The following is a 22,524-nucleotide window of genomic DNA, read 5'->3' on the forward strand; positions in this document are numbered from 1 at the left end:
GACCAGCGTGTCTGGCCAAGTCCCTTCGTTGAGGTTTACCTGGACACCCTCTCTCCGTCCCTCCGAGCTCGGCTGGCAGACACTCCTGCCCCTTCGCAACTCCCTCTTCTCCCCGCAGAGCAACCGCTCGCTGAGCTCCGGCGAGGCGCCAGCCCGCCCAGGCCCGGAGGTTTTTGCTCCTCATAACCCGCACCCGGGGCTGAGAGCCCGGCTCGGAGAGCCTCGCAGTCATTGTGCCGAGGGAGCTGATCGCAGCTGTCAAGGCGCAGCTCGCTCTACGGCGGGCGGGCGGGAGCCCGGTCAGCAGCCCTGTGCCGCGGCAGCGCCCGCCCGCCGCCCTTCGCCAGCTGTCCTGCGGGCCCCGCGACGCCAGCGCGGGCGAGAGGCCTGCGGAGCAGGGGCTGCCTCCGGAGCCCGGAGCCCAGGCAGGCGCCATTGCTAAAAACCAAAATGGCTGCCCCAGGGAAAGGAGCCCAGCTCAGGCCGTGAGGGGCTGCGCCTCGCCTGCCCCACCGGCCGGCAACGCCACTTGGCCCGCCGGACCTCGCCCAGGTACCGTCCCCAAACCACAGCGACCGGCTCGGCCGCAGGGGCTTCAAGGGCTCCGCTCGCCCGGGCGGCTCTGGGCCCGCACGCCGAGCACGGCCCGGTACCCGGAGCCCAGCGAACCGGTCCCAGCCCGCGCCTCGCTCCGCACGCAGCCCGCCCTCGCCACACGTACCTGAAGCTCGGCCCGTTCCACCTCCCAGTGCGCCCTCTCCATCTCGAAGCGAGCCCATTCGTGCTGGATGTAGTGCAGGATCCCCGGGATAGTGTAGTGCTGGGGCCGGGACAGCTCGGCGGGCCCCGCCGCCTCCTGCCCAGCCGGGGCCGCGGGGCCCTGAGGCTGCTGCTGCTGCCCTCCTCCTCCGCTGGCTCCGGCCCCCACACAGCCCCCACCCGACTGCAGGTTCATGTTCCCACCGGCCTGCAGCGGTGGCTGCTGCGGTCTTGGGGCGGCCGCCATCCCACCGCCTCCTCCGACTCCGGGGTGCTCGTCCATTGTCTGCGGGGAGCCCTCCTCCACGTCCCGCGGCGGGGGCCTGGAGCAGGGGCCAGGGAGAGGGTGAGCGGAGCTGCCTGGGGCGGGGAGGAGGGGGGCGGGCCAGGCGCGGGGAGGGGGGGGGCTGCGCCGAGCAGGATCCGGGTGTCAGAGCAGCGCCGAGCCGCCGCCAGCCGCCATTACAGCCGCCAAGCCGCCGGCCCACCCACCCACGGCCGGGCGGGAGGGGAGGGGGGAGCGGCGTGGTGCACGCCGGGAAATCGCTCTGCTCGCCGTCCGGCTTCCTCCTCCCGGTCGGGCAAGGCGCTGGCGTGCGCATGCGCAGGAGGGAGGTGAGCTCCATGCCCCGGGGGCGGGGGAGCGGGCGGGGAGTGGGCCGGGGCCGGGGCCGGGGCCGGGGCGGGGGCCGGGGCCGGCCGGGGCCGGGGCCGGGGCCGGGAGCCCCCTCACGGGTTGAGGTGGCGGCGCACGGCCTAGGGGACAGCCCAAGGGCAGCGGCCCCTGCTGCTGTCTGTCTCCGTCTGTCGTCTCGCCCCGGGGCAGCCCGCTCTCTGCAGCCGCCACCCTGAGGAGCGGGGAAGCCGCGGCCCGGCCCCAGGTGGGACGGTGTCGGGGCTGACGGCCCCAGGCCCGAGCGGTTTCCGTCCGCTGTGAAGCGGGGAGCGGAAGGGGCGGCGGAGATCGGGCTGCCCAGAGCCGCGCAGCCCCGGCAGTGCCGGGCGCGGCCGGGCCGGGCTCTGCTAACGCGGCGGGCGAACCGCACAGCGCGGCTTAACGTGCCTCGGTGGTGCGCTGAACTTCCTCTGTGAGGAGGTCATTTTAGAATCGATTTCTTAGGTTGATGGTGTGCTTCTGGAGGCTGGCTAATCCTGTTTTAAATGAACGGCCGTGTTCATGGTGTCTCAGTGGTGTGTAGTGTATTCCCTCCTCGATGAGAAGGGAAAGCGTACAGTGTTTGCTGTCCAGGTGTCTTTTCCACATGAGTCAGGTTTTGCAAGAAATCACAGTTTATTTCGTCTGGCTCAGTTTTGTCTGTGATACCAATTCTGTGTTTGATGCTGTGGTTTAACTACGGTGAAATTACCTCAGTAGTAAAATATTGCTCTGAAATGCAGTATTTACAAGTTATCATCACATCCTAATTGAAATGATCTGTAGGTCACCCATTGTAAGGTAGGAGTTTGGTTTCGCCTCTTTAGAATATTTACATGCTGTACTCATTCAGTTAAAAAAAAAAAAAAAAAAAAGTAGTTTCCTAAACAGGGCTCATTCTTGACAGAGCTGGAATTCTTTTAATTACCGAAAAAATATATACCACTTGTCTGTGTACTGGTGTTTCCTTTCTCTATTAATGTCTCCTCAGGTGTGTATTGATATTTCAGTTGGTTCATCCAGTACTTCCTTTCTTCTCCATTAAATCATTTCCTACTAAAATTTCATTCTGCAGTCTTCCTTATTCCATACAAATTAGCCAATCTAAATGCAAGTCCTTTCCAAGTCAACTGATTTTTTTTTCATTGTCTACTGACAGCATCAAATCATTACTAAAAATTAAGACTTACCTCATAACCAGTTTAGCTTTTTGTTTAGCTCCAGTCTTACAGGACATTCCTCATTCCTGAGAATATGGAAGTTACGGCAATTTAATTCCATTACTATATTCAGCCAGGATTTTGACAACTCAACAGTAAAGGAAAACTTTTTTACTCTTTCCTTCCTCCCTGACTTCCCTAGACTAATGAGGTTGCTTTTTTAGAATGCCTGTTCCTGAAGCTGAACACAGTATTTTATTTTAAAGCCACATAGACATAGTTGTTTCATCTTTGGATGAATTATAATGTGTACAGTAATAAGATTTAGAATACAGAAATAATTACTAATATGGATAAATATTAATAACACTGCATGTGAGTTTTAATAAAGCTTTGTTCATGGTCCTGACAAAAACAGGAAGAGCAATGACTTTGCTTATGTGAGCAATCTTCATTTGCTGCATGCTTCTGTACAATGAAGCCAGGAAGCTCAACAGCCTAATATATACATCAAAAATATTTGTTCCCATACTGTCACCTGCTTGTGCCTCTACAATTTAGTCTTTTTTTTTCCTTTTCATTAATGCTTTAATTCCAGTTTAACCCATTTTGTTCTACGTTTAGTGCACACATAAAGTCCTCTGCATCCAGAAAACCAAATTATTTAGAGTTTGGACAGTACAGTAAATTGTTGGCTTACAGTTCTATCTAATGTTTAATTCTTGGTGAAGCAGTTCTATGAAAGTGTACTCATCCATTTCTTGTTTGCTATTTGAGCTCTTATTTACATTTTAGCTGAGAGCCTTAGCACATTGCAAAACTTTGTTATAGCACAGTATGTAAAATACTTCTAGATCTGTGGACATTGACTAGAGTGGGTTTAGCATGAGAGACACACACCTGATTTGAATGGTAAGTGTACTGCAAGAAGTCTCAGACTCAGGTTTTGTTTCTTTTTTTTATAATTTCTGTGTCACGGTGTGTATAAATCAATTTTGAGTGCTTGTGTCTGCTGGAGGAATAATTAGACTTTTGTTTAAAATATGTTTTTTATTACTGCATGTATAATCTGCTAGGTTGGCTGTGCTGGAGACTTAAGTCGTTTTTATCTGCAGAACAGGTATTGCAGGCTTTGCCTCTCTAAGAGATCTCAGCCAGTATGTGAAAAGACAGCATTCAGGGATGTGACTCACAAACAGGGACAACTTCCTTTGAGGTGTCTCATGTGGTTATGCAGCCTACGGAGCTGGCACGTCCTGGAAGCAGTTAGTGAACCATCATAGTTTCTGTCTCAGGATTTTGAAGCAAACCAGGCAGGTTTCAGTTTGTCTTGAAATACAAGGCTGGAGTTACCTGTGCAGGCCGGGGGGGCGGTGAGCTTGCTTGGGGACAGTAAAATCAAGAAGCATTTCTCTTCATGTTCCCTATTCCTTAGTCTTCTGCACAGGTGCTGGCTGGTTTAGGAGTTAAAACCATCATATCAAAGACTACAGACGCCATCAGTCTACCAGTGTGAGTCACACAAGCCAATCATGATACCAATTTTCTCTCATAGATACTTATCTGTGAGAGATATTTTAATGAGAGTGAGATCTAACACAGTGTAACAGCACGTATTCAAACTGCAGTGGTTAAACTGTATGTTGTGTGTGCGCATGCCAAATTATCCTTACGGAAGAAATATTTTATGAAGGAAATAAAGGAGACTGCTACTCAGTCACTCTGGAGGTAATTTCTTTTGAAGGAAAGTTTGCAGTTTCAAGACCTCTTACATCTTCCCCAAGCGACACCTTCTGAGGTTTTTATTTCTAGGGAGCTTTCATTATCTCATAGAGTTTCGTAGGTGTTTTGCAGATCAGGTATGCATGAAGCACATACTGTAGGCTGTTCTGGACAGAATTTCTAATGCATGGTTGGCTGCGATGGAGAGAGCTGGACTTGACAGTTCGTCAGGATCTGGATAGTCCCTTCCAGTCTTCTGTTCCTAAGCGCATTTGTGATGCAGATAGTTGTCCAGTGACCTGGAATGAGGCAGCCTATTCATTTCTGACAAACAGCCTTCAGATAGTGATGTCTTTTCATTACTAAAATGAGCCAAATAATGGCAGAGATATGAAAGGCTTGCATCTTGTCACCAGTTCCCTCGAATCATTTGATTCTGCATGCATAAAAGCATCGTAATTTGTGTGTCTGTGCATGGATACACGCAGGCATGTGCGTGAGAATGCACAGAAAAACATGCAAGAGTTGTATCAGAAGGAATGGAGCTATCTGCGTGAGTGCCGATGATTGATCACAAAAGATAGCTTCTCGAATACATAAAACTTTATGAAGGAATGGGAGTTTCTCTACCCGTCAACATGCACAGATACGCTTTTTGTTTGTGGATCATACTTCACAAGTTTCTTTACATCTTACATATGCAAAACTAATTTTAACATGTTATCTGTATCTGAAAGCCAAGACGAAAGGAGAAGAAATAAACTTTGTTAGAAACAAAACTCAGTAATTTCCTTTTTTTGAGCAAATTATGCAAGCAAATGCTTGTATTTCTACAAGTGATTTTTTTTTTAGAACTATTTTTAAAGGAAATTAAAAAACCCTTAAGATATTTTTGACACTGGTCTTATTCTCAAAATCAGATTCCACAACCATGCTTGCGTGCTTCTTGTAAGTTTTTTAAAAATTGTTCTTTGTACATGTAAATGTATTCCAGTGTTTCCACACAAAATTGTATGCTTATGCTGCTATCTATATCAGCAAAATTTCTGTCTAAAATTTTGGAAGCTATCTTTGGGGCTGGTGGGAAAATACAAAAATGACTGGTGATACTAGTGAACCTCTTTCCTGCAGATTAATGTTAATCACCTGTTCTAATAGTGTCAATAAAGTTTGTCTCATAAATTACAGATAACACTTCTACCTCTGTTACAACATAATTCATTTTTTATGTCTATTCTGGATAAGAGCATTTGTGAGGATTAAAAGAAAAATCTGGTCTAAAGTATTTTCATATGTAAAACAATCCAGGCCATTCATAAGCATACACACAGATACAATAGTCATAACATCAGAAAGGGATTAACCATGTAGAAAGATTAGGTTAATAAAGGAATAATTAGGATTAGGGGCCAATCCTGCAATAGGATTCATACTGTCATATTTTTCCTGTTACATATTCTTAACTAACTCAAAGTACAACAGTTCTGCCAGTGCCCCTGCAGTAGTTTTATTGTCCTCCCGTTCTCAGGTCCCACTTGAATATCTGCAGACGCGTTAAGCTTCAGGTTTTGACTCTTCTAGGATGGATTCATGCAACTTGCTGATTTCTGAGAACAGGACTTAAACTCCTCAGCACCATTCGTGACTAAATTATTAAAGTAGCTTGGAAACAATTTGTTCAAAACAGAGGACTATTATCTCATGCTTCAGCTGTACCAAACACAAAAATGAAGCATAAAACTAAGAAAAAAAAAAACTGCCTGTGTCACTTTCATTACCTGTTCCACTTGGACAGACATGCTTTGTAGTTGGTAGGAGCAATGTGCATAACTTTTAGTCTCCTGTGTCTGAGCTTGCTATTTTTTCATTAAAACAATGGGAAGCATTTCCTAGGTTGTTTCTTTTTCAGACCACAACCCTTTTTTAAGTTGCTTTAACGCTTCAGGTTTCTTTTGCTTGTGAGGTTGGCCCTTGCTAGAGTGCGTTATTCTGAGCTGGAAGGAATCGTTCATTCTTATCCTTACTTCTTGGAAGGTTTGTGTCAAAAAATGACGAAGTCATCTCAGTCTTTTCCCTTTCTTTATGCCTCAGAGTATTAAGACATCTCTTCTTACTGCAACTCTAACTTTAAAGCCACAATATCAAATAAAACAGGGAAAAAGAGCCACACATGAAATGCAGAAAAGATTGTGTAGAGGGTTCTTTCCCATTTAGTTGTAAATGTCAGCCTGAGCCATCCAACAGTGAACATCCCATCATATGTTTCCGTCTCAGCCTTTTTTTGTCTTAATTACCTCGCTCATTCTTTCTCAGAGACCAACTGGTGCTCGTTGGACCAGCCGTGTGAATGAACCGCAGCAGCACTGGCCAGCATCCACAACTCTTCTGTCAGAGCAAATCAACAAGAGTGTGCTCCTGCTCTAGACCTGAGGACACTTCACTGTGCCTGGCAGAGGTGAGAACGCCCTGAGACTCACGATTCCAAATGGACTGCCTTGTCCTGAGGATTGATCCTGGACTCCTATTTCCTGGCGGTGTCCTATGTACAAGAGCATATTAAAGAGGAATTTACAGAATAATGGGCAAAATCTTTCTTGTGAATGTAGTATAATGCAAAGCAAGAGTCCTCCCTTCTAGCTGATGTATCCTTTGATATTTTCCTTCATCTGAGGGTCTTGTGAAGATTTAAGGGAGAAAATGTAGTCCTGGGCATCCTCTGCCCCTTTTGAATGCATTGTCTGTTTTGAAGAGTTGTGTGCAGGGCATAGTCAAGGCAAGAAGAGGATTTAACTCTTTGCCTCTGATGTTAATTCACAATTAAGTCTCTATTTTTGTCCAGGGCCAGCATGTCTGTTAGAAACGGATTTAGTCACAAAACTATATCTTTTGGTGAAGGTTTCTTTACAGCAACGTAACTGCTCCTAAGATGCTTTTCTGAAATAGGTCTGTGGGAACTTCTTTATCTGCTGTAGGAATTTTCCTTTTATTGTTGACTGATTTTTGTGAATTTGGTGTGTGATATCCACCACCACTGCTCCCCATCTAATTTTAAAACTATTTAAATCATGTAGTACTTTCTCAAGGACAAGAAATGCCCCTACTACTTTTTATAATATTTATGCTGATTTGTACTACTAATAGTGCGTATTTGGCAAAAAAACCCCGTTTTTTTTTCCAGTTCTTTAGCTCTTACAGTTGAAATTTTGGTGTTTCAAATGGTTTCAATTTCCATACTGGCAATGCTTCTGAGGCTGTAGATAACACTACACATAAATTATCAATCTTCACTTAGTTAAGAAATGAACTCTCAGTATCAGGTCTAATTAGTGAAGATACATTTAGTATAGAAATCTAAACAACTTTGTGTATGAAGTAAACTGCAGTACACTGAGGAAAATGGGATCACTTTCTTGAGATCCAAGTGATGATAATAGAGGTGGTTTCCCTTTCAGAAAATAATTAGCTGGCCAATGTGAATAAAATGTAAGCAATAATTAATGTCAGCACAATATATGGGAATTTTTTGTATCTTGAAGGGTTTAGATGGTATCACCCATGAATGGTATAGAGACACTTAATTCAAGTTGTTAATAATATTAAGCAGCACCTGTGCAGCTTGCCTCGTTACAAAAAATCAGCATGCGTTTATATGTTTATGAGGTTGCTGCCTCTGCATTTAAATGTCTATGAGGTTGCCGCCTCCGAGACCTGTTTTGGTTTTTGTATTTTTCCCCTTTTGCTTTTCTGCATGAAGATATACTGTTTTTACAGGAAGAGCTACACTGTATCATTCTGTGTATTCCTGATTTTTTTTTTCCCAGCTTGCACTTTCTCACAGGAGCTGTGAGATACTAGAAGAGGATATTTGCGTTATACCTTGGTAAAGCACCAGGCAAGAAACCACTCTTCAGAAATGGAGTAGAGAAACAGCTTTTGCGGCAATTGCTGTGTTTTCAGTGCATAAACCTCAAGAGCATTTGGGCCAAGAAATCTGGGATCCAAGTAGAGAGTCTGATGGAAAATGTTACAGGGATTGTTTTCTGGCGTCAGAGAAAATAACCCAGAACTTGTATTTAAAAATGTTACTTCTGCAGTGTACCTTTTCTGCATGCTTTTCAAAACATGAAAGATTTCAGTTGTTTAGCAAGCCGATTCTGATATATGTTGTGCTCTTTTTTATAGCCTTTTTCATTGTATATTGCATGTGGCATATTTCTGTTCTACAACTATATTTCAGTGGCATTGCATGGATTAATATTTATTTAGATTAAGCTGTTTTGAGTAATTAACATGAACAGATATCTCCTTAGCTATCAAAGACAAAAGATTATATTTCTATATTTATGTTTTGTCTGCAAACTCCGTCCTAGATATATGCAGATCTGGGCTGGGAAGCTTTTGGCAAGTATTTTATAACTCCTAAGCACACTTTACTTTTTTTTTTCTCCTCTCACAGAAATACTCTTCTTCCTTCCTGTACCCCATATTCAAATCTAGCACTGAGATCAACAAAAAAAACCAGAAATGATCAAATTTTTTCTTATGGTAAACAAACAAGGTCAAACAAGGCTCTCTAGGTATTATGAGCATGTAGAAATTAATAAACGGACAATGCTAGAAGCTGAAGTAATCAAAAACTGTCTCTCTCGTTCAAAGGATCAGGTAAGTTTTGTGGGTTTTCCACTAACCATTTTATTTTATCAACATCTTTCATACCAGTTTCCATTGCAGGTCCTTATTTCATTTGTACCCATGAAGAAAAAGACTATGTTTCTAGATTATGTTTTCAGTCAGATTAACTGTTATTCTGCATGGAATAAATGTTTTTCTGAAGCTTACAGAGATTTTGACATTTTGTGTACCACTGCCATAAAGATTCTGCGTGTTTGTTTGAAGAAGCTCAGAAGTCCAAGAAGAATTTATTTCATCCTGTTAATTGCTTGCCTGGTAGACACTGATGGAGAGATATTACTCCTGCTTTGTCAGAAGGTAGTAGGGGTAGCACTAACAGCTCCAAGTTTAAACAAAAGATTTACGAGGAAGGATCCCAAATCATTAAACTACTATCTAAAACACAGGGGGTTTTAGAAACACAAACTTTTAGGCCTCTGTATTGGGCGTTTTTATTTAAGAAAAGTGTTCACACTTTCTGCAAGGAAGTCAGAAAACTCTGAAGGTGTGAATTTTCTCAGAGGAACGTTGAGATTTTTATGGCTCCCTTAATTGAGCCATTGGTTCTTTAAGCAAAGTACCAAACTGAGCAGAACTTTTGAGCACATTGACTTGCATTGGAGGAGAAATCTGTGACTTGGGCTGTGAGAGGGGTTTTTTTTGTTTGTGTTCTGAAGTCAGCTGCTTTACTTTTCATTATTTATGCGTATCCTTGAACGGCGGTCCTCAGGTATTTAGTTCTAAAAAAACCTCACCAAAAAATGGCGGTTTCTATAAAGTACCTTAGTTCACAGAATTGACAGTAACTAAAGAAATTAACCTCCTCCACACTGCTTGCAAAAGCATCTCCAAACAGAAACTTCACCAAAAGAACTAATGCTATGCTGCCATTTCAAGGACTGAGGAAAGTGATACTTAAAAAAGGGATGCATTTTGTAAACCCGTGTATGACAGCACCATCTACTGGCTTCTGTCTTTTATGGTGAAAGATGTGCATTCCCCCCGGGTCTGGGAATTTAATAATCTTATTTTTTATTTAAAAATATTAATATTTTTTTAAAACATGAAAATGAACTTGAGGTGGTCTGTCTTGGAAGTGCTCCCAGTTGAAAATTTAGGGCAAATACTGACCATCTTAGAAACCTGAACAAATCACTTCTGTATGTTTCAGTTTTTCCATTTAATAAGAGGTAGCAAGTTGTCTGCCAGTACATGAAAAGTTTTGTGTAATAGTTATCCCACTAAATTTGTTTTGAGTCAAAATTGTTTGGTAAATCTTGGGAAATTCATTGCTAGGAACACGAAATCTTCAGCTCTTTGAGTACTCTCTGCTTAATACTGTCGTGTGCTTAAATGGCAGCTGCTATATTTGACTCATTTTGCTTCTTCCTAGTGCTCTTTCATTGAGTATAAAGACTTTAGGCTGGTATACCGACAGTATGCAGCGCTCTTCATAGTCGTTGGAATCAACGAGACTGAGGTAAGAAATTATATGCGCTCCTGAAATGAGAGCTTGTAGTAGTCATGGGCAAGAACTCAAGTCTTTTTCCAGCATGGAATTTTGCAAGAGCAAGTAAAGAATTTCAAGGAGTCGTTGCAAAAAAGATGTTTTTATTTCTGTGAAATAAGAAGAGGTATGAATGAACTGCTATGACTTCAGTCTATAGCAGTAGACTGAGCTGTTATCATTCTGCCCTTGAGCACTCTCCCCTGCTCTTGGTCCCTCTGCTGGGTAACCAGACCTCCTCTCGCCATGGGGGCCTGAGCTTGTGCGCTTTGTTGTAGGTCTTACTGTATCTTCTAGTTACTTTTCATACACCACAAACTGAAATAACACAAAGAATACTATTACATTTTCTAGGTATTTATTTAATATTGACTTGGTTTTAATTTCAGAATGAGATGGCAGTATATGAACTAATTCATAATTTTGTGGAAGTTTTGGACAAATACTTCAGCAGAGTGGTAAGTGAGATTGAAGCTATTATGAAATATTTATTATCTTTCAAAACTTTAGTGAATGTGTCATTTCAGCCAATAAATTAAAGGAGAAGTTTTTTTTTTTTTTTAGAATTTTGAATACTTTAGTATGAATATTACCACTGGGGATAAGGGGGGAAAGCAGTATTAGTTGATTTTTTTTTTCAGAGAAGTAAAAGTGTATGTGGGTTATAAATCATGAGACAAGGAATACCAGAAATATTTATTTTAGAAAAGTATGTTTTTATATGCTTATACTCAGGGGTTCTTTGTGTTATCTACTCTTAAAATAGCCACTGGCATTTTATACATTTTAAATAAATAAAAAGGTTTTTCTTCACAGTTCTTTTCTTGCAGTTTTTAACATTACATCCCCCACATGCACTTCATTCATGATAAAGATGGTGTAAGTATTTAGCAGGGAGCTTACATCACTCTCCCTGAGCAAGATCAGAGGGGATGGAGCAAACGAAACACCAAAAACCAATCTGTTCTTGTGTTCCCCATATTGTTGTCATGCAACAGTGGATATCTGATAAAACAGCTATTCTAGATGGGCATTTCTTCAAGGATTCAATATCAGACATGGCTCCAGTTAAAATGACACTGCTCCTTTTGGCGGGAGTTATTTTGCCTGTTTGGTTTTACAAAGTTTGAAAATGTAGCATTATAATCCTGGTTAGAACACATGCTATTTAATGTAGGATTTGTAATAATCTTTTTATAAACAAACTTGCCTGAAATCATACTTCAGCACAATTTCAGTTTATCTATGCTGAAATGTGTTGGATTTCCCTCTCAGAAAAGAGGAGTGGGTAGAGTTCCCTCCACAGTCCACACGCTTGAGGGCACTAAATTGGCAATTACGCACACAAGATATCAGTGTGTGGGGACTGAAACTGGCTTCCCAGTCCTAGTGCCACAGCAGACGTGACAGAGCTCCCTCTGTGAATTCAAGGACATGTTTGTAAAAGTCATCTGCACCCTTCACTATTCAGATGCCTGGCAAATGTTTTAGGCTATTATCTCAACTAATGTTGCCCCAGCCTGTTGAAGAGGCTGGTACTCCATATATCACTTTCTGACTGTAGTGAGTTCAGAATTTGTCTCTTCAAATTGTTATGATTACAGTCCCAACCTAAGCAGTGATAACCAGGAATGGAATTTGATCCCAGCAGCATAGGAATGCACAATAAAATTTAGTCACATCTTAGTTATCTAACTGAGCTAATAGCTGCCAACCACTTCTCAAGATTTATTTTCTTCACTTGAGGCAGAGGAAAAATAGATGCAGTTCTTAAAAATATAAATATAGTATATATAATTCCTTGACGTGGTATGTAACCCAGCCACTGAGAGTTGTTAGAAATTCGCTGAATTCGTCATACCAGAGTTTTTTGTATTTTCCGTAGCATTTAAGGTTTGAAACTAGGGGAACCAAAAAGGAGGGTGGTTAAAGAAATCTCTTGCCATTTCATGGTTCTGCTTTTAATAGCATAGAACATGATAAATGGCATAGCACTGCAAAAGAGGGCTATAATTCTAGCTGGGGTTTCTGGCAGAAACCACAGAGCAAGAAAGTACAAGTCTGTACTATTATGGATTAATGCTTAAGATTTGCAGAATTTTAGTGAAATCCCAAATTATGATTGTGACAACAGAGATAAAAGTCTGGGAAAGGAAGGAACATCTGTCCTGCTCTAAAAGAACATTTTGTCATCGATTATTTTTAGGCTTGTGAGCTTTAAAACATTCTCACATACTCTATTTTTATCTAATGGAGTGTACAGAGCTTGAATTCAAATATCAAACATTAACAGAATTAGGAAGAAAGCTTTCAAAGCTGCTTGTGAGATGTAATTGTGAGTCCCCTTCGCTTTTATAAAGGCTTCCCAGGGAAAACTCTGCATACTGTTCAGAACATGTACTCCAGTGTGTTCAACTACTTCTTAATATTAGGGAAACTTAAACTGATCAGGCTCTTACAATACAATTTTTGTGATGCATAAAAAATTTCTAATTGAAAAATGGCAGAGTCACTCAATGGAGGCCTGTAGACTAGACTCTGCCTAAAGCCAGGATTAGACTGTGAGTGGAAACCACATTAGCAAACTAAACTTGGTAGCAGATAAAGATTCCCTCTTTCAGCAGAGACTGGGGAAGCTCCACCCGAACTGTGCAAGATCTTAACTGCTGAGGCTGTGATTGTTTCTAAATTTAGACGTTTAACTGAGGCGCTTAAGTTAGAAGTTTGCTCATCCTAAGCTCCCATTACCAGCAGTGGAGACTGATGAGTGCCTCGATAAAGTGAGTCACGCCTCAAGCCTGCCGAGTCAACTGTTGAAGATCCCCATCTCTTCTGATGACTGCAGAGAGACCACGAGGGCTTCTCACTCGGACATTCCAGTTAAATGAATAAAACTACTTGGCCAAGACTAGAAGGGACATAACGACTATATGAAGAATTGTGTTGCTGAGGCTGGAGCTATAGTTAGAATTGCTGAGGGTCCAAAACCTTGGAGTTATTTTCCCTGTCCTGATACATCCAGCCACAGCTACCACAGCCATGGGTATATCCAATGTCTGGATTTTTGCGTTGAACTGATCTGCAGCAACATTTAAAATTGTTTTTATATAAATTGTAAACTTGGCATTAACATCCTGTTTTTGCATAAGGAGGAGGAGGAGACTATAAGGCTGGAGTTGCCATGATTAGAGATGCTGGTTTTCCACCCACTCATTCAGATGGCACTGTGTGTATTCAAATTGTTACTTTTGGGTGACCTCAGTGGGTTTTTTAGAGTACAGATTTCAGAACAGTAGTTTTTGTTACTCAGGCAGGTAACACATCAAAGGCAAAGGAGTGTTGCAGGAAAGAGCATGTAATCGTACAGTCCAGAACAGAAATCTGTATTGCCCTAAAATCCTGTATCTATATCTTGAAGACCTTCCTTATCCTCTAAAACGATGTGTAATGTTTAATGACTATGAGATGAAAGATCAAACTGTAACTAATGGTTGTCTATCTCTTTTCCTTACAGAGTGAGTTAGATGTATCCTTTTCAGTATCAGAAATGCATTTGTCTGTACGTTCCAGTTCATAGTGTCTTCACAGCACTGACTGTGAGGTGAGAAAATGCAGAAGTTTCACGAATTTTGCACTTAGAGTAAGTAGCACCATTTTGGCACCTTTTGGAAAGCCTGGCTGATGTTCATGAGGGTCACTAAATCCTCATTAAGATAAGCTTGGTACCATTTAAAGTAAAACAGGGAGAGCTTGCTTAGAGAAAGTACCATTAACACTTAGACAGGAAAAGCCATATTCATGAGGAAACTTTCAGGCTTAATTAATTGTTACTTCAGGGGTTCACTTTTTTCTTTAAGGTTTACAATAACATAGATATTGAAATGATTGCAGTAATAAGAACTGAATGTTACAGCTGGGTCTCGAGTCAAGTAGCAGTATCATCATTGTAAGATGCGGTTTGATCTTGCTTCATGAAAGTCTAAGTGAGTTTTACTTTCTATATCAATGGAAAGAGAGAAAGGCCTAGGAGGGGAAAATTTAGGAAACCAGGCATTGCCACGGATACCTTTTCCTTCCCCTTCCCCCCCTTACACAGCTGTATTTTCATGTGTAAGATTTTCAGGCCATTAACTAAAATATAATTTGGAAAATGAACTAGAATCAAATACAAACAAATACTAAATGCTAAAATCCAGTCCTGAACAATTAAACACAAATAGCAAGTAAATAAAATACTGAATTCAAAATTAAACCAGGAAATGTAGTGCAAACAGTCATCTTTCTCCTCAATTCTTCCAATCCCCCTGCCTGCTCTCTCTGCTCCAGCAATCCTTATGCCTATGTTTGTGGTTGGTTAAGTGTAGATCTACTGGTACAAAGAGATTTCAATTAAACACCTAAAATACAGCTGTCACCCTGGAATTAAATACTTCTAAGTAATTTTATTTACCTTATTTAAGAGGGAGTACATATGAAGGAAGTAGAAAAAAATTTGTCATTTTTCTTGTAATTGTTATCAATAATTTATTTCACTTTTATAACTATTTTAATGCTTACTACATGCTGTCTCATTTACTGAACTTAAATATGTATATGTATGTATACGTATGTGTATATATACTGTCTGGATTTCCTTCCTGAAATTCACAAGGTGCTATGGTATTAAGATAACACTCCTAAATTCACTCATTATGAAAGAGTAATAATTAAATTTCAGCATGAAGGGACTCTTTAAGGTCTCTGAGCAACCATATAAGTACATTTTTTGTATTCAGGTGCTGTAGTTAAGGATGAGAACTACGTGTACTTGAGCATGAGCTTTGCTGACTTAGAGACTAACCTGACTTATTCACTAATTATACATAAAAATAGCCCATATGTTTCCATATGGTGTACTTTGAGTCTGCAATTACCTGATTCTTTTTATATTAGATTGTTTGGAGTACTGATGATTCTGAATTCTGCCTGTGTCTGGTCATCGTTTTCATACCATTAGGAATTTCCTGTAGTTACACACAGTGAGCACCAGTAGCCCATTTCACAGGTGAGAAAGGCTCCTGCGTATCCAGGAGGTTTCTGCACACAGTGCTGCTCTGCAGTATTTAGAGATGCTGCATTATATGCTCACACTAATGTTTGCAATGGGTGCAATATAGTTTCTGAATGACTCCTGTAGAAATTAATCTTACATGGGTCTCATCTGCAGGAGGGAGTGAATATATATTTGCAAAATAGGAGTGTACCTTACTGTCTTATTTGCTAATACTGGAAATAACATTAGAAAAGCTCATGTCTAATATGTTTCTCCTCAACATGTATGACATATGCACGATATACATTGTTTTTCCATTCAGAAAAGCACTTTTGTACATTATACATTTCAGGAACAATTTTAAAATAATTCATTTTATTTCTACATATGTACACAATAATTCATTTAGGAAAAAGAACTTTTCCTAAGTTTTCATATGTTAAAATAGTTGAAATGAAGTGAGACGCTGTCAACATTAAATGTAGAGGTGTAAGGAAGTGGGCTGTTCAGGATTGTATTTATTTTTGACAACAGCTTGAAGAGGAGGCCCAGAAGAACAATGTAAGATCTGGACTACAAGCATCTTAGCCAGATGTTAATGCAGTGCAAGCAATAATCCATCACTATGCTTTTCATAGTGTGCAAGATAGTATCCCCAGCTGGGATTAAACCATTTCCTTTGCCAAATAGTCTTAAGATTAGTCTTAGATTCGGTACAGTTAGCTTGGATGCAAAATATCTGTTGGAAGCAGTACTGTCTGGAGGTCTGTAACAGCGAACACCAAGCAGTATTTACAGAATCTTTGTTTACAGAGTATCTGGTGGGAGACTCTCATGACTTCCTGTCTCCCTACTATTATTTTTGTGTTCAGATCCATAGGAAGTTTACTTCAAAGGTGGTAGTGGCTATTCTACATAGAAAGTAGTGTTTACTAACATGAAAAAAATAGTAGGAAATTACATGAAATCAAACAAACATGAAAACAGATCATAATCATTGAAGGCTATTCACCCACGTACACAGCAAACCAGAACTAAATCTGAAGGCTGAGACCATCACACAGTTGAAAGGTCCCTGCAGATCTCGCAGCACGTGCACCGGTTGGTTCTTGGCGCTCCCCAGCCGCAGCATCACCTCAGTGCACCTGGCAACGTAGCTCCTGCTAACACGCAGCTCCGGTGTTCAGTTCTGTCCAAACACCCATGTTCACCCAGAGCCCCCACATCCCATCTGGAGTCAGGAAGGGCACCTTGGGCACGAGGCAGAGCCTGGGTCTGACCATTCAGACATAATATTTATATATACATATGGCATGGGTGTGGGTGATGCTAAACAATACAAAGTTATCTCATGTGTACTACACAAATGAACACCCATTGGCTACTAGCCCATTAAGTAACTACTTTAATTCCAGAGTAGCCATGGTTGTTACAGAAGCTTTTATGTGTGAATTGTAAAGCATTTTTCCATTATAGGATGTCCACTTTCATTTTGAGTGACAGTCAGTCATGTACTGAAGGGGAGCTATGATGGAATGACATGACATTTCTCAAGTTGTTTGGTTTGTGTTTAAAATACCTGTAAGTAGTGTTGTGGGGCCAGTTGGATCAACAATACTGAAATTGTCCTAGTGCTGTTCCTTCCTAATGTGTTAATAGCACCAGAGGAGCCTCATGAAATCAGTGTGTGGGATTTTATGTGGCTCTAAAACTCCAGTTTGGATGGTGTAGGAGCTATTTTCTTGGTGTGAGGATGATAAAGAGACTATAAAAAACCACAAGTGTTACCCCTGCAGCTTTGTAGGGAATGATATGCTGGTAAGCATAAGAGTTTCTAAAAATTACAAGAAGTTTTCTGCTGCTTGAACTGGTGAAGCAGATCTTATTTGAAGATCCATTATTAACTTACGGAAGAAACAGATACTGATGTGCCCCTTGTGGGAAGGGAGGGGGAAGACAGGGTGGCTCTAGGACCAAGCATTTGAAGAATGTTGTCTTGATCCAAAAAAAACATTACATTCCATTGCAACTAGCTGCTGCTGTTCATAAGACAGATAAAAAGCTTTGCTAGAGAGAATATTTCATGTGAATCAACTGTATTCTTCAGTCCCCCCATGGAATAACACTTTCAGAATACAGTGCACTTCAGTAGTAAGAAAACTGAATACTGTAAAATAAGTGGCTGAAATGGAAACCTATAAGGATTAGCTTAAAATAATTGTTCATTAAGGGAAAAATTATCCTCTAGTGATGCAGGAGTAAATAGACATCAGGTAAATCAGCCACCTTTCAAACTTTGGTAGAAATTCACCTCAATGCAGTAGCAAATATCCTAGAATACCACAGAAATTGAAGGCACAATTTGTCTCCTATTTAATGTCAGCATAGTCACTTGAGGAAGAAGTGGTCAGAAAGCATTCCATGGGTTTCAGTGCCTAAAATCTGCTTACCACTAGGTAGACTACAAGTTACTTAAACAAATGTTAGCACAGGTGAAGTCAGAATGTGTGACTCTGGATTTAAAAAAAAAAACAGCAACTCTAACTAATCCTTAGTTGAAGATGAATGTCTATGATGGAAATCAAAGTTTTATAGTGCTGTATATTCAGTAGCAAACCCTCTGCCCCGTAACTACCCATGCTGTAATCTACACAGTTTTTGTTTGTGCTCCTGGGTGTGTTACCTGATCCCCAGGTGTTGACTGCACTTTATCATCTCTCAAGCCTGTACACACCCTTAATTAATTGCCTGGAAAACTCTGAGATGTCTTAAAATGCCTCTGTACAAAGAAGTTATTTAGCACATGCAAGTCCTAAATGTGCCTTTTTCCTTTCCTTCCCCCCTCCCCCACTTAACTGTCTGCCCATATAATGTTTCGGAGAAGGAGACACAAGACTGCGTCACATTTACCTCCTCTTAGTATGTATGTGCCATAAAAAAATCTTTGTGAGAGCAGAAAGTACCAGCATAACATTCAAATGCCAGTTGTAGTAGGTGTCATTTACCTCTACTCCTGGGTACACAGCCACAACAACATCAACTGAAACCCCTAAACCAAAGGCAGGAAGGGCTCACCTTTTGCCTAGGCTAACAAATCATCAGTATTTCCTATCTGGGTGCTTTGAAAACTTTAATTAGACTTTTATCTACAAATGCACAGATTAATACATGTTTTCAGCACACTTGTTTAAAAATGCCTGTTAAGCTCTGCATGGATCTAGTGAAAGTCCCTTAACTCGCTTTTGTGGGCAGCCAGGATTCTTACTGGAAGCAGGACCTCAAATGACAGCTCTGGGTGGCGCACGTGGCAGCGCACGCACAAACCAGATACTGCTTTTTCCTGTTGCCAGTTGCTCAAACTGGTTTGCTTTGCTGCTTTTCAGCTGGGTGTGGATCTGTGACTTCAGGGCTTTATACCCTGATATGCGGGATCACTTGCCAAACAAGTGACAGGTGGGGAGGACGAGCCTTCCTGGGGATCAGAGACACACACCCCTCACAGGGCAGGGCACTCAGCCCTGAATGGGTAAGCAGAGTGTGTATGATGAGATGTAACCATAGAGGACAGTCATGAGACTTACAGGAAGGGGAAAAAAGCCAAGGTTTCTCCTTGCGCAATCTGACTTTTGCCAAGAACAGCATGGTAAAGGGAGGTGGGAAGGGACCTGAAAAAGGGTGATGTACTATCAGCTCTTTAGGAAATGCAGCAGGGGAAGAGTTCTAAATACTTTCTCAAACAAGGTGATGCAGAAAAATAAGGCTGGAGTGGCGAGTTGCTGCATCATCACTGATCCTGGTTGATCCAGTCTTCTGGGTTTTAAATCCTCGAGACTCTCAAAGGAAGAGAAAGGCCTGGAGAGATGGGAGCTCTTGCTCCTCTGTAGGAACTGGAGCACTGTGAAGTGGTGGCAGAATGTAAAAATTAAAAGCCAACAGGAGTTGGCTTTATCACTTGTTGAAACCTGAATGGAATGTTATCTAACTTTGTTGAAAGATTCTCTTGCCCTGCGTCGAGCAGTGCCAGAGCTGAACTAAATAGCAACAGAAGACTTGTCTTTCTAAAAATTCTCACTGTACTGGAATAAAGAAACCCTGAGTTCTCAGATTAAAATGATTGTGTAAAGACTGATTTACTTGAGAAGTATACCATAAGAGGAAATTTGTTTTGAAATCTGCCCAAGTAAAACATCTGCCTCTGGAACCACAGAAATGGAGACTGTTGAAGTTCTAAGGACAGTACTCCTCCTCAGTATTGAAAGGCACAAGTCTGATTTTTAGAAGGAATTTAGGCCTATGGGCAGACTCAGGAAGAAGTCTTTGGCAGAGCAGTAGGGCAGACTGTTGTAGTTAGATCCACTAGAACTAGTGAGACTGAGCAGTCCTCGTAAATGCCTCAGTCACGTTCAAAAACTGAGGCTGAAGCTTTATCATGCTGAGCAGAGGAAGATGTTGATGATCCCAAAAACCTGGCTCTTGCAACTCCACTGATTAGAATGGATGACCGCTAATATAAATACAAGGACCAGAGCACAATCAGGCTGTCCTGCCAAGCTCAAACTGTAGCATCAAAAATAGCATAATGGTCAAAGTGGAGAAAAAGTATTGAAAGATGCATTTAGAAGTTCCTGTGAAGTATCTTGCAAGCTCCACTGCAGCAGTCCTCAATACACAGGCAAGAGCTGGAAGGAGCAAAACTAAAGCAAAGCTGATCTGTGGAGCAGAGGAAAGAACACACGTGAAGAGCAGCAACAGGTGGAGGGCGAAGCAGATGAGGGGTTATTCACGCCTCTCTATGTACATGCCTGTTAGTTTGGCGTAACAGATGCACCCAGCAGGCTTTTTTGCTCGGCCTGCTTCCATTTCAGGCTCTGGTGAGAAATGGCAACATCAGAGTCTTTTTTCACCCTGTAACTCTGCAGTTGTTCAGTGGACACACAAAACACTGGTGCATGCAGAAGAGCGCCTGCCACTTCATACCAGAGAAAGGCCTGTCACCACGTTTTCTTCAGATGGGTGCTGTTAGATAAGGTTAAGGGAAGACAGATGTGATTATGGACAAATCTCATATTTCACAACAGTACAGATTTGTATTGTTTCAGATTATTTAGGTGAACATTGAAGATTATAAATATCTTTAAGAAAGTATTTTAAGTACGAACCATTTCTTTACTTTTACTGTCCTTCATGAGATTTATTAACTAGATCAATGCCTCCACTTCACATACCAGCGTATTCCTCTTAGGAAGCTATTTTCAAGCAGATAAAATAAATAGTGTCAGTAACTTCAGGTAAGGAAAATTATATTTAAGAATCAAATTTAAGAATTTGACTGACAATTACCTTGCTGAGAAATGCAGGATATTTGCATTTTCACATACAATGCTGCTATCCCTCGATAACATTTTATATTCAAGCGATACATGGTAAAATTAACCACCTACATCTAAACTGAAGTTTACCTTTCTTCTGCTACTATGTGGTAATCTTTCAAGATGGGATCCTGTTGGTGGTTTAACTTCTCTGCTACAAACTTTTGACATTTCTATGGCCAGAAAAAAAGTGTCTGTCAAACTGTTTCCCTAACTCTATTAAAATAAACAGTCTCAAACTAGAATAATATAAGAAATACCTATTTTTGTAAAATTCGATCAAGGACTAAGGTGCTTAAGATTTTCTCTGAATTAGCCTAATGTTGTTCAAAACATCCTTAACTTGAAATGTTTCTAGATCATGTTCAATTTGGACAGAGTGCACATAATTCTGGATGAAATGGTGCTGAACGGCTGCATTGTGGAAACAAACAGGAACAGAATTCTTGCCCCTCTGTTAGTGCTCGACAAAGTGGCAGAAAGCTAGGAAGGTGCGAGAGTGACTACAGCGTTTTACGAAACACGGTGAAACCATCAAGAACGTACTGACTGCAGTTTTCTGATGTCGCAAGACCGACTCATGCAATATTCACATCGGTTGGAAATTATTTCCTGTTTCTTCTACGCCCAATGTACCTAATGGAAAGATACAGCTAAAGTGGAACCTTCCATTTCAGATGCAGCTTTATTGACTCAGCAGAGATCTTTCTAGAACAGTCAACATTTTTGAAAACTGAGGATAAAAGAATGGAAACTTACACACAACCATCTTCTAGGTATCACTTTGAATTACCTAACTTTGTGCCAGAGCTAGAAGACAGAAGATACAGAAATATAAAATTAAACTGTGTTTCAGTGCCTCCTTTAGGCACCAACTTGATTTTTTCACTTTCATACAAATGTGCTGTAAATTAAAGTTCTGTAATTTTTATGACTTTAAGCTAGATTCATCCTTCATCAAAAAGCTGATGTCACTCCCTTTTCCATGTAAGTCATCCTTACAAAAGAAATGTACCTAATAGAAGCATAGATGTATTTAATAATCCTGCATACTGTGTAAGTTGTAATTAGAAGCTGGCACTTAAATACCATAACATTAATAAAAGATAATTAAAATCAAAAGTTTTACCATTGATCACATTGGCTTCACAGATTACACAAAATCCTTTCTATTTTGATGCACCAGTGTATTTTTTCTCTTGTATATTCTATCCATGCATCATGATTAAAACTTTTACAAAAAATGAGTAACAAAAGATACACAGGTTTCTCAGTACCAACTAAGTACCAAACCTTCCTTCTTGAGTAGGAGGATGTAGTTACACTGATTTGTGTTCACAAGGCACACAATACGCTGATTCATACCCACATACTGTAAGTCACGCAAGAGTTACTAGTCTGAGCTTACTTGCACTTACCTTTCCAGAATTAATTATCTGGCTTCTCTTCATAACCTCCCCACCAACGCTGGGCATAACTTGATACTGAAAAAGAATTTACTGTGTGAAAGCACATAATAGTCACATCTAAATTGCACCTAGAAACCAGGGTCTGAGAAGCAGAGTGTGAAGTGTTGTGTGGGACAACAGTCCACATAGTTTTAAAATAACGTCACATTCAGCAAAACAAGTTGACGCTGGATCGGGAGC

General features: G+C 41.2%; 2 protein-coding genes across 14 annotated transcripts in view; one reads left to right on the forward strand and one right to left on the reverse strand.

Moving 5' to 3' along the window:
• The window catches only part of STRN3 (striatin 3), a 64,897-nt gene extending 63,617 nt beyond the window's left edge, over positions 1–1,280 (reverse strand). For 4 of the 6 annotated variants that reach the window (XM_065839614.2, XM_071809375.1, XM_065839612.2 and 1 more), the window contains exon 1: positions 722–1,279. In XM_065839614.2, coding sequence (XP_065695686.1) covers positions 722–1,042 — 321 coding nt within the window. In that variant the 5' untranslated portion in view covers positions 1,043–1,279. Of the gene's footprint in view, positions 1–721 lie in introns of all 6 variants that reach the window. The other 2 variants (XM_071809374.1, XM_065839615.2) reach the window with 2 other exon arrangements.
• Positions 427–21,997, forward strand: AP4S1 (adaptor related protein complex 4 subunit sigma 1). 8 transcript variants are annotated; one of them, XM_071809378.1, is made up of 9 exons: positions 1,463–1,640; positions 4,010–4,086; positions 6,610–6,751; positions 8,118–8,188; positions 8,753–8,958; positions 10,361–10,447; positions 10,864–10,932; positions 13,989–14,012; positions 21,234–21,997. In XM_071809378.1, the coding sequence occupies exons 5-9, from the start codon at positions 8,821–8,823 to the stop codon at positions 21,360–21,362; spliced, it is 447 nt and encodes a 148-aa protein (XP_071665479.1). In that variant the 5' UTR covers positions 1,463–1,640; positions 4,010–4,086; positions 6,610–6,751; positions 8,118–8,188; positions 8,753–8,820; the 3' UTR covers positions 21,363–21,997. The 8 variants fall into 8 exon arrangements, with proteins under 8 accessions (XP_065695689.1, XP_071665478.1, XP_071665479.1 ...); XM_071809379.1 differs by lacking the exon at positions 1,463–1,640 and adding an exon at positions 1,687–3,486; XM_065839617.2 differs by lacking the exons at positions 1,463–1,640; positions 4,010–4,086 and adding an exon at positions 427–552.
• Positions 21,998–22,524: the final 527 nt, after the last annotated feature.

Source organism: Patagioenas fasciata, chromosome 5 (assembly GCF_037038585.1).
Source record: "Patagioenas fasciata isolate bPatFas1 chromosome 5, bPatFas1.hap1, whole genome shotgun sequence".
Lineage (NCBI taxonomy): Eukaryota > Metazoa > Chordata > Aves > Columbiformes > Columbidae > Patagioenas > Patagioenas fasciata.

Excerpts from the sequence above, each read along its gene's own strand:
- AP4S1 (XM_065839617.2), top strand. The coding sequence starts at position 8,821 with ATGATCAAATTTTTTCTTATGGTAAACAAACAAGGTCAAACAAGGCTC. Across the intron at positions 8,959-10,360 it reads TCTCTCGTTCAAAGGATCAG|TGCTCTTTCATTGAGTATAA; the intron begins GTAAGTTTTGTG and ends GCTTCTTCCTAG. Across the intron at positions 10,448-10,863 it reads TTGGAATCAACGAGACTGAG|AATGAGATGGCAGTATATGA; the intron begins GTAAGAAATTAT and ends TTTTAATTTCAG.